Raw genomic sequence first — 11852 nt, forward strand, 5'->3', positions numbered from 1 at the left:
CTTTGTGTGGAGAAAGAAACAAAACCAATAGTTTATTTAGTAAATGAGCCATGTCCTTTAACAATATTATAATATTGTAAATATGTAAAATTCAAATATTCAATATGATTAACATTATTATGTAGGACATGTTATAATGATTTTTGTCTAATAAATATAGTGAGACAAGTTTTGCATTGTATCATACATAAATTTGTATTCACCATGGAATCAATTTTCCATCATCTACACAATTTATCTAAAATAACAAAATTACCTTTTTACCTATCAAATATTATACAAAATAAAATTTATTTGATACCTTAAATTTTATCATATATTATTCTATAGTATACTATTTTATTCAATTAAATATATATATTTTACAGATCAAACCGATCCTGATAAAGTTTAACATAGATATATATGTTGTTGGATATAGTATACTCTATAATCAAATCAATCACTTTCCTAACATCCACTCTCTCTCTCTTTCTCTTTCACAAGTAGAAATAAAAACAAAAGAAAATGGAAAAATCTTGTTTAGTTGATGCGTACAATAACTCACCCATCCATCCCACACTATAACTCAACTCAAACCTCTATAAATACCCCCAAACAACACCAAATTCAAGAACCAAACTTTTCTCTTCCATTTTCATTCTCATCTCTCAAAACTCCTTTATTCTTTCTCATCTTCACTTCACTTCATTCTCTTCAATGGAAGAAGCACTTCACCGTCTCAACGGAACTTCCCCAACAGTCCCATTCCCAGACCTACTCGAAACAAAAAAACCAAAACCCAAAAGAACATCACGCGACAACACAACAACAACAACAACCACCGGCAACGGCGGCGCACTTCGTTACCGTGGTGTACGCCGCAGACCATGGGGTCGTTATGCAGCTGAAATAAGAGACCCAGCTTCTAAAGAACGCCGCTGGCTTGGTACTTTCGACACAGCTGAAGAAGCCGCTTGTGCTTATGACTGCGCCGCACGTGCCATGCGTGGTATCAAAGCTCGCACGAATTTCGTTTACCCAACTCCTCCAACACCACATTCCACCACCACTTTCCCTTCTTTCAACTTCCCTAAACATTCTCAAACTAACCGCCACGTGTCAACTTGTAGTTGGTCCGAACAACAACAACAACAACATGCTACTCCTGTTGACATGCTTCTGTTTCGTGATTTCATCAACTCTTCAAATAATCACTTCCATGACAATTCTCCTTATTCTTGCAACAACAACAAAGGTTGTTCTAATTCTAGTAGTTCTGCTTTTTTACCAGGTTGTTGTTTGGTGAATTCTTGTGGAGGGGGTGCAAATAGCAACATGAGCAACAATGCTTTTGGTGGTGTAGATGGGAATAATGGGAACAGAATTTCTGCTGCTGATGAAGATTCAGAGTTTTTCCCAAAAGAATCTTCTGATTCTGGTTTATTGGAAGAGATTGTGAATAAGTTTTTACCTAAACCTAAACAAGAGATTAAAACTGAGATTTTGCCAAAGACAGTGACTTTATCTGACCCTTTTGTTTCAACTGCACCTGTGAATGATCACATGCTTGATATCAAAAAGGGTTTTTCAAAGAATGAATTTTTAGGTGTTGGGTTTGATCAAAATGGTTTTAATATGCAGCAGTATGAGAATTTCAATAATGGGTTTAGTACTTTTCAGTCTCTGCCAGTTGGGAATGAACAAATCACGGTGAATCATGCTGAGAATTCTGTTATTCAGTATCAAGAGTATCTTCATGGTTTTGCACTCAGGATGCAAAATGCTTAGTTAATTGAATTTTACTAGTATAGCTTATGTATTTTAATTTTGTTGATTCTGTTTATGTTGATGTTTTTAGGGTTTTGATGTTTCTAGGTTAAACTATGTTAGTACTACTACTACCACTATGTACTTTATCCTTCTTCCAGCTACTATGTTCTGAAAAGCAATATTGGATAATCTTATAAAAAAGTGATAATGTAATATTAATATTTTATGAATGGTTTTGGGTAAGCATGGTTTTTACCTTTTTCATTACTTTATGCCTTATTTTGTTGTTCTGTTCTGAAGGTATGTAAAAGTTGATGAAAAGGGGTTAATGAGAAAGACAAACTCAGAGTAAAGTGAGTTTCTTGCTTTGTCTTCAGTTTCTAAAATAATGATGACTTATGTAGTTGACCTTGGAACTAGAAAAGTTTGTTTATTTGTTGCATAAGTAGTACAACTTTATTCTCATGCTTTTGTTAATTGGAGAATGTATTGGTCTGGTTTGAGTAATGCCTGGTTGTGTTGTCCTTTTCTTCTTTGAATTGTTGTGGAAATTGGAATTTTATTTACTGTATTTCAATGTTTTTGAAGTGTGTTTTTGGGAAAAAGTGTGAATAGAAGAAGCTGCAGGGTGAGGATTTTTAGTTAAAGGACGAAACAACATGCAGTATGTGAAGATTTTTAGTTACTATACTTGGGCAGTGAAGAAGAATAAAAAATATTGGTTGTGCAAGTGCAAGTGCAAGTTTTTGTTTTGGAGTGACAGAGGATTGTTTGTTCAAATAAGCTTGGTGCTACCTATGCCTATAATAAGCCATATGGGCCAAGTTGTCTCATACTTTGATCATAATTAATGGACCATTAATACTTGCAACTAGTTTCATATGTGCCTTATGGATTACAATTTACTAAAAGCACATAATTTTCTCACGGTTTTAAATCTCAACCGTTGATGATAGATTAAACAGTTCAGATTAATGCAGTTTTGAAATTACTCTAAACAATTTCGACCATACATTTTAAAATCAGACAATCATGATGTAAAACAGTGTGAAAGTGGTGTGTATTTTGACAGCAGCAAATCCTATTATGTGACTTATACCGTGCAAATTGAAGAAAATTGATAGATGGTGAAATATCCAATTTATTAGTGTATAGATTGATAAAATTCAAATTGAATTAAACTTGATGATTGATTAATCCATTTAGTAACACACCATATATGAGACACACACCATTGAATGTCAAACCATAATTGAATGTTAATAAGGAACTAAAAAATAAACAATAGGGATCGTGAAAGATTATCGACACCTACCCGAAATACCTAAAAATTATGTTCGGCAATTGAATTAATAGAGAATTCACAAATTACAAACAAATGTGGCACAAAACACACAAGAATATTCAGCTGCCAAGTGAGGGCGATAACTTGTTATATATTATATTGGAAATTTATCTAAAAACTAATTAAGTAGTTGGGAGAGAAACTAATGTAGTAATTGCCACTTGGCAATTATATATTTACCTGTTTTGATTGGTTTATTTAAATTTATTTATTGCTGTAAGTTTTGCGAAATTGTTTGAGAGAGAACTTATAAAAATTATTTATGATAATTTTTATAAAAAAATTTCAACTTCTTTAAATAATTTATAAAAACAACTTATAGCATATATAAAAATAATTTAAATATTTTTTTTTGCTATACAAATAACTTATGTGAACTTATACATAAACACTTATTATGATAAGCGTTTGTACTAAAAGCTATCAGCTTAACCAAACAAGCCCTATTCATATATGAAAAAAACATATGCGGTGTTGGTTCGTGTATAATTAACATTGATATTGGCAGATACTAATATTAATAATATGTATTACCAAGATACGTAAGCTAGCATTTTAAACTTGAAAGATGGCTAAATATTAAACCTCCATTTATTTACAGTACTATATAGTTTTAGTGCTTGGTCTCTATTGTGATGTAAATAATAAATGACATTATTATTGGAGTGCCGAATCATGAGATATGGAGTATAACCGAATGAGTCCATAAATTTCTTCAAGTTGGAAGTGTATTTATTCTTTGTATTTTTTTCTTTCTTTCGTTTTTAATTAAAATACAATATTTAATTTTATGAAGAAAAAAAAACACAATATTTTTATAAAATTTATAATCATCATAAAAAAAAATCTTCATATAAAGAAGATGTTCTTAATCTTTATTGTTTCCTTGCAAACCTTTTACAATGAATTCCTTCTTTTTTGGAATTGATGGAACATAAAATTTTCACTTTTGTTGTTTGTGCACATGTTTTTTAAAAACGTTGGCAGAGGAGATTGAGGATAAATTTAGATCACTTAATCCTTAATCATGTACTTAATTTAACTTAATTGTTACTTAATTTTGTGCTTAATCCTTATCATATAAAGGAGAAGTTATATGCAACCCAGATGACTTGAAGTATTGTTGATTGATGCTACAAACCACCATTAGTCTTTTTAGCATGTTTTGTATTCATTCATGTGCTTTATGAAAAACTTTCTTAGAAGGTCGACCCCTATTCAATTCAAATTAAATGTCAAATGCATTTAACTATGAAGTTCTTATGTATGATGATTATATATACCAAAAATAAAATGATATTGTTGGTAAAGGTAGTACCAATCATTTTTTATAAATTGCCGTTCATTTTTTTTTTTTTTTTTTTTATATAAATCATATATCTTTCAACCATACAGTCATGTACATGCATGGCCTCAGGATATATCGCTCTCATTTTGAAGCGAATTCATGTCCTTTTTCACATATTTGCTGTCAAGACTCGCTCATTGTCCATGTCTTATATGTACCGAGGATCACTCCTCACTCCGACACTCTCGTCGGTCTCATACGTCACACTACATATTAATGAAAATATTATGCAAATTATAGTGTGATCAAACAACATGAACCCTTGTGAGTTTTAAAAAAATTAATAAGGCAAGATAGATGATTGGTTTCAAAGTTTTCCTATTGCATGTTTCCTCCCTTCCCAACAGAAACGAGAGTATACATGACTATATGGTATATGTAATAACTAATAATTATGGATGCAAGTCAAAACTACTAGCATAATGTAAAAAGAAATATAATTGCTTGCATAAAACTATTAGTATTGGGCAGAATTTGTTCCTACTACTTCCGGCAAAAAACCAACAAGTAAAGAGTCCTTCAATTAATTTTAAAGAAATAATTCATGTGGTTGATATATATATAGAGAGCATTAGAGGAAATATACATAAGTGATAAGAGTAAAGGACAATTAAAATCTTAGTTAATAACTATCCCATACATATTGAAGTACTACTTTCTATAACTTGATGAACATAATCATATTCTTATATGTCCATATAAGGAGTATGTCCATGTTACGTACTCATTTTTGGCCTAATTAATTGCCTCATATTAACATAGGCTATATGGGTCCATCTATCTGCATAAGTTGTCTAATTTTATCTTTTTTACATCCATTAATTCATATTCCTACTACAGTACTACTACCCAACTATATGTTTAATGTCAAAGCACTGTACTATACGTAATGTGTCCGTAACAAATAACAAAATAAAATTCTTGCATATAGGCCGGTAGAACAAATGTACGCGTGTCCATGTTACCGTGTGCATCTTCCATTTGATGGATTTTTTAGGAGTACATACATAAAAGAAAACACTACGTCCGAAACTCCTAAGAATATCTTCAATTAGGTTAAAAGAAAATAAACTAGTTCGAGATGTTAAGAAATTCCCTAACGATTGCGATGTGGTCTGAATAAATGTTTATAAAATAGAGATAATTTTTGCTTTACAAGTCGATTTTGTAGGATTGCGATATGGGTCCATACGGGCCGGGCAATTGAAGCAAACAAATCGTTGGTAATTACTCTTTTCATTCAAAATCTCATCATTATACTAAAATATATTTTTTCGTAGTGTATATTCTACCGAAATATAACTTCTATTAGTGTAGAGTTTTACTAGAAAATATATTCTAATAATGTATTTTGCATGTCTAACATTACGAGGGAAGAAGAGCAATCACCCGACACTTCAACGCTTCTTCTATTTCCATTTGACAGTAAGCGCAAAGGTAGCTCAAATGTCACATGGACAACATCTTGTTTGGTTGAAGGTTTCTTTTACGGGTTAAATAAGTTTTTGATCCTTATAAATATTTCAAATTTTACCTATAGCCCAATGTCACCAAGAACATAAAAGGGCTCCAATATACGTGTCCAAGCAAAGGATAAATGCTCAAGTTGGGGATGACCACGTCCTCCCTAGCACATCGGTTCAACCAACAAGAATTCAAGATAGTACTAAAATTGTACTATCCTTAGCCCCACCCACGTAATGGAATTATCACTATTCATGCATACTCACACAAGGCATGACCTATAAATACAAACATATACATAAACCCTAAGGTATGCAATCTCAACACAATTTACTTAGCATTTCCCTTCTTTCAAATATTGAGTTAAGCATTATAGTGCTAAGACTGTATACAAGCTAAGACCATCATATCAACCGTTCGTCTCCAACAAGTTCCCGTGAGTAATTTCCGTCTTGACTTTTGGTCCCTGCTGCTAAGTAAACTCTTTACATTTTTAAATGAGTTTTTGTGTTCATATTTATAGTATTAAGGGAATTAGTCCCACAAAAATTTATAACTTAAAATACCCATTCAATGAGAATTGTAGTACATATACCTCCACAGTTTATGTTCACACTCCCACGCTTTCTCCCGTTTCCAAATATTTCATGCCCTCTTTTCCCCCCTCTCCACAGTTTTACATAACACCTCATTATTTCATTGACTCACCATAACATCACATTATAAAAATATTAGATACAATATTATTGAAAATTCAGTATTGTTTAAAATATGTTTACATGTATATCCATTATCCAAATAATTTTAGAAAATAATATTATAACATTTAAACGGTTAGATTTGATTGGATATATATGTAAAACATATTTAAATCATCGGTGCATACAAATTTTAAACTATATTATTTATTTCCTAACGTGGCAACTCAAAAGCTTCTTTCACCAATCTCCTTTTTCCTTCTTGCTTGAAGAATTCTTCAAGGAACTCAGAGAAGTGATAATTTCTATATTTGAGAGGGTGTTCTTCATCTATCAATTCTTGAATTGGCCCAATTGTTGTGTTTGGGTTTGGTCCATAAAACATCGCCATTGAAACTCGTGCATGGACATTGTTGGTAACAGCCCTGTGAAGCACACTTTTATATCTTCCATTGCTTAGAACCTACATTTAAAGTTACAAAAAAAATGATGTTTCAACATCAAAATTTTATTTTTATTTTTATTGTGTCAAAAAAAAAACATCAAAATTTTATTGTCAATAATATCAAAAAATGATAATTATTGCCATTTTTTTACTAAAATTTGTCAAACTTGTTGCCAAGTGTTATTTGTGTGTATTTTTAAAATATATGTAAAGTGAAGAAAGTAAGAGAAAGATGGAGATAAATGTATACTACTTTAAATGCTATCAAATCTTTTATGTTTAAATAACAAACCTCAAGGTTCTTTTTTTTTTTTTTATTAAAAAACATGAAGGTTCCTAAAAGAAAACAATGTGTTTATGTCTTCAAGTAAATTAAGGACTTTAGGCCCGAAAATACTTTAGTTCACTCTGTGTTTAAATCCTAAACACTTTATATTCTTTGTTATTATTTTTTTATTTCATTTTTTTGGGTTTATAGATCAAGTGGTAAATGGTAAGGACCGTCAAGAACTCGGATACACAATTGTAGATACACAATTGTACAGTTTTGAGTTTGATTAAACTCTATTGCTTTAAACTTCACATCAACATAAGTGGAACGAGTGGATTGCCGTCCATAAGTTGCGAAGTAACGATGATCAGGATGATCCGCCTGTCAGCACCATTCGGTGGAAAAAGCCTCGTATAGGATGGTTAAAGTGCAATGTAGATGCAGCATTTTTTGTCGATGCAGGTAGGACCGCAATGGGTGCTTGTTTTCGTAATAATTCTGATGAGTTTATGGCTGGAATTACGCAGTGGCAGCAACTGACTTTATCAACTGAGGAGGGTGAAGCATGTACACTATTGCAAGCTATGAATGAGGCTAAGAGTAGAGGTTTTGAAAGCGTCCAGTTTGAAAGTGACTCTCAAGTGTTGGTTGATGCTATTCGTACCAAACGGCGAGGCAATTCAGAGTTTCTTTCAATCGTTAATGAAATTATTCTTGTTATGTTATCAGGTGTAAACTTTGAAGTTAAGTTTATTAGGAGACAAGTGAATTCGGTTGCTCACAATTTAGCTAGGGCGGCCAATTCCTGGACTAGTTTCCATAGATTTGAGATTATTCTTTCATGTATTGAACTTTTGATAATTAATGAAATGCAGTAAGTTTGGTTGGTTCAAAAAAAAAACTTCACATCAACATCTACTTTATGGCAAATTTTTTTCATCCCACCCACTCACTTTCTCGTCTATTTCCCTAGCGCGCAAAAAAATTCAAAAAATACGTTACGAACTGTTTTTTAATGTAAAATTTACACTATAAAAAATTTGGAAAATGTTTTCCGAATTGCTAGAGGGGTAGGGGAGAAAGTGAGTGGGTGGGATGAGAAAATTTCCTATCGCTATACATGTTGGGCTGAGTTTGCGCTATTTTTGAATGATTTTACAATACTAACAAGAGAAACAATTGTGTGATCACAATTTTTTAGATACAAGATTTAAACAAAAATGTGAAAAAGCAAAATGAAAAAATAATTAAATAATATATATTTAATTAAACAATTTTTTATTTTGATCTTGTATCCATTTAAGTATTTTTCCTAGTAATACAATTGGATTTTTGTTTTTTGACTTTGGAAAGTGGATTTTCTCTCCTTTTCAAATTTTCAAGTCATCTTGTGATGCGACTTGGGAAATGGTAAGAGAATTAGTTTTTGGAAAGAGAAGTGGTTTAGGCAGAACAACTTTTTGCTAACTCGAGCTAGTCATGGACTGTGATGGATTTGGGAATGGTCAGAAGAGCTATATAACAGGGAATGAGGTGCAGGAATTAATTGATCTTCAACAGCTGCTGGTCGGGAAACAGTTCCTTTCTAACAGAACGGATGATTGGCGGTGGTTACCGGACTTGACAGGGAACTTTACTGTCAGATCATGTTATTCTTCTTTGCTGCAGCGCTGCAACTCGGTTGTATTGCATGCAGATACAACCACAGCAGTCCGTAAATTATGGAAGAATGACATTCTGCCGAAGGCATTTGTTAAACATAAATTACCAATGCGTGCAGCTCTTGCTTCCAAAGGAATCCTTACTAATATCCATGATCTGGTATGTTGATTTTGCTTCAATGTTGTTGGAGACAGCAACCACTTATTTTTCTCTTGCCATTGCATTCAATAGCTTTGGGAAAGGGTTTATATATGTTTGGATGGGATTACATATCACTCCAAGGGAAGTAGGAAGACAACACTGTATCCTCTTCGGTAATATGATTAAATCGAAAAAGGGTAAGAAAATTAGACATTTGATTTGGCTTGCTATCACTTGGAGCATATGGAGAACGAGGAATAACATTATGTTTAGAGGTGAAATCGGTGATTCCACACGGTTGGTTAATAACATTATTAGCATCTCTTGGTTGTGGTTTAGTGGGAGATCGGGTAGTCATGTAAATTTTATTTTCTCCAATTAGTGTAATAATCCCTTAGTTTGCTTACAAATCATCTAAGGTTCTTACTTTGTAAGGAATTGAGTACTTCTTCCTTATGCTCCGTTATAATACAACTATCTTTACTTATAAAAAAAATAAGTAGGTCAGTTAAATATAGCAATGACACTTACCTCAATTTGATCAGCTAGATTGATGACAAAAGCATTAGGAATACAAGGTACAGAAATCCATTTTCCATCTTTGTTAACTTGAAGACCAGAAACTTGTGATTGCAGAAGAACTGTGAGAGCATTGAGATCAGTATGTTCTTGGAGACCCATAGTCAACTCTGGATCTGGACATGGTGGATAGAAATTTGCTTGTGCTCTTTGTCTAGGCTGCTCACCCACCTTCTTAAACAAAAAATCCTCCTCTAAGCCAAGCCCAATTGATATCAAACTCAATAGCCTTTTCACCAATGAACCAATCTCCTTTGCATATTCAGTGAAAGCTTCTCTGTAAAATGCAAAAAAATATAACTAACTATATTAGCTTATGATGATCTAGTTTTTTTATAACAGTGATGATATTATGATACAAAATGTTCGACGCCGTATACATACACCATACATAAGTTTTTGCTATCTCAATAACCATAATGCAAACACAATTGAAGTTATTTCGGCCACATTTGACCATAATTTTTGAATATCAAAGGATCAGGATATGTTGTATCGGTCACACATTGGCAACAACTAGCTTATCATTTTCATATACATGTCTATTTTACTGCGCCTCTCTTTAAGATAGTGACCTGATCTTTATGCCTTTCATGCGGGTTGAAACTTACCAGACAAGGAACTTTGATACCTTACGGCCGTTATAGTTATGAGTGTCATTCATCGGAAGTTCAGCCGCGGCTTCACAAACATCCATAATTAACCATTCAACACTATTCAGGCTTAAGCGCTCATAACAATAAAGATTATCATTTAAGTGCTTATGTATAAGTTATTTCTATAACAAATGGTAAAATAAAGTCAAATTGTTTTATACAAACTAATTTCATACACTAATTTCAGTTGGTAGGACATTGCATTATATATGCAGGGGGCAGAGTTCAAACTCAGGTCATCCCACTTATCCATCTTAAGAGTGAAATTTCTAGTCAATAAGCTATATGACGAAGAAAAAAAGACAGTCTAAACAGAATTTATGGACATGTCATAAGTCATTTCTATAAACTCTCCAAAAAAGTTTCGCAAGTGTTTATGACATGATATTAGCTCAAATAAATCAATTCAAACAAATATAAATCTAGAATGGTAGAGTCAATTGGAAAATTCCTCACCTGTATTGAGTTCCAATTTTTTCTGGCAAAAGATGAATGATATCATCAATAGGATACCATGAATGACTAAAACATTCACTCCACATTTTCACCTTTTCTCCACCTTCCACTTTAAGATAATAACTGATCAATCTTACATTCTTAGTATAATCTGTTGATGAAAGATGTTCTCTTTCATCTGGTGGAAGCTCAAAAAGACTAGTAATTGCTTTCATCATTTTGTTGCAAACTTGTTCAGGAACACCATGGTTCACAATTTGAAAGAAACCAAATTCTTCACAAGCCTTTGAAATCTTGTGAACAACTTCCAAGGATGAAGGGTTGTTGTTATTGTGATCATAGTAACTCAAATCAATTATTGGTATTGAGTCTAAAGAAGTGACTTGTGAAAGGTTTGGTCTTTTGTGTTCTGGGAGGATGAAATTTGGAGTTAAGGATAAGGGAGAAGATTCATTGGCTAATTGGAAAGAATTCATCTTGTGTTAGAAATTTTGATATTGAAGTTCATTCAAGAAACAATGGGAATAATATTTATTTATATCTTATTTGATTAAGTAAATTATACTATACTACTAGTTGATGGTAACATACTAACTTGCAGGGGCCACCACCAGCCCACCAGAATTGATCAAAGGATTAAGATGACTTTCTAGGAGCATTATTAAAGAGTTGACTATTAACTTTCTAGTCTTTTTTAGGACATAAGTTGACTTTTTAGGTCTTGTTTATTTGGAAAATGTAAATTAGTGTATATATTTAGTAACATAAATAAGCTAGCTTATAATTTATTGAATTTACTTTTAAGTTTGTTTGATAAAATAAAATGTGTTTGACTGAAAGTTTTTAATCTGACTTATAGTTTTTTTTTTTTTTTGAAATGTTATTTTTGTGTCTAAAACTTATAGTTTTTTACCTTTTAGTTCAATTTTAATCTTATTATTTCAATTTTATTATTTTTTTAAAAAATGTAATAACTAGTTAACTACCCGTTAATCATGTATTTATATCATTTTATAGGGACTAAAAATAAAATTT

At 32.1% G+C, this 11852-nt stretch overlaps 2 protein-coding genes across 2 annotated transcripts; one reads left to right on the forward strand and one right to left on the reverse strand.

Moving 5' to 3' along the window:
* The first annotated feature begins 619 nt into the window (after positions 1–619).
* On the forward strand, positions 620–1971 carry LOC123903884 (ethylene-responsive transcription factor ESR2-like). Its single transcript, XM_045953570.1, has one exon. The coding sequence runs from the start codon at positions 700–702 to the stop codon at positions 1768–1770; it is 1071 nt and encodes a 356-aa protein (XP_045809526.1). The 5' UTR covers positions 620–699; the 3' UTR covers positions 1771–1971.
* A 4487-nt stretch (positions 1972–6458) lies between these two features.
* LOC123903885 (protein DMR6-LIKE OXYGENASE 1-like) lies at positions 6459–11375 on the reverse strand. Its single transcript, XM_045953571.1, has 3 exons — positions 10818–11375; positions 9658–9982; positions 6459–7070 (listed from the first exon to the last, which is right to left on the reverse strand). Exons 1-3 carry the CDS (start codon positions 11291–11293, stop codon positions 6822–6824), a joined length of 1050 nt encoding a protein of 349 aa, XP_045809527.1. The 5' UTR covers positions 11294–11375; the 3' UTR covers positions 6459–6821.
* Between the last annotated feature and the right edge of the window lie 477 nt (positions 11376–11852).

The sequence above is a fragment of the Trifolium pratense genome, linkage group LG2 (genome assembly GCF_020283565.1).
Source record: "Trifolium pratense cultivar HEN17-A07 linkage group LG2, ARS_RC_1.1, whole genome shotgun sequence".
Lineage (NCBI taxonomy): Eukaryota > Viridiplantae > Streptophyta > Magnoliopsida > Fabales > Fabaceae > Trifolium > Trifolium pratense.

What these genes read in the sequence shown, in the direction of transcription:
- LOC123903884 (XM_045953570.1), top strand. Translation starts at nt 700, where the DNA reads ATGGAAGAAGCACTTCACCGTCTCAACGGAACTTCCCCAACAGTCCCA.
- LOC123903885 (XM_045953571.1), bottom strand. Translation starts at nt 11,293, where the DNA reads ATGAATTCTTTCCAATTAGCCAATGAATCTTCTCCCTTATCCTTAACT. An exon ending in AAAATTGGAACTCAATACAG is followed by an intron (nt 9,983 to 10,817) that starts GTGAGGAATTTT and finishes TGCATTTTACAG; the next exon opens with AGAAGCTTTCACTGAATATG. An exon ending in ATCTAGCTGATCAAATTGAG is followed by an intron (nt 7,071 to 9,657) that starts GTAAGTGTCATT and finishes CTTTAAATGTAG; the next exon opens with GTTCTAAGCAATGGAAGATA.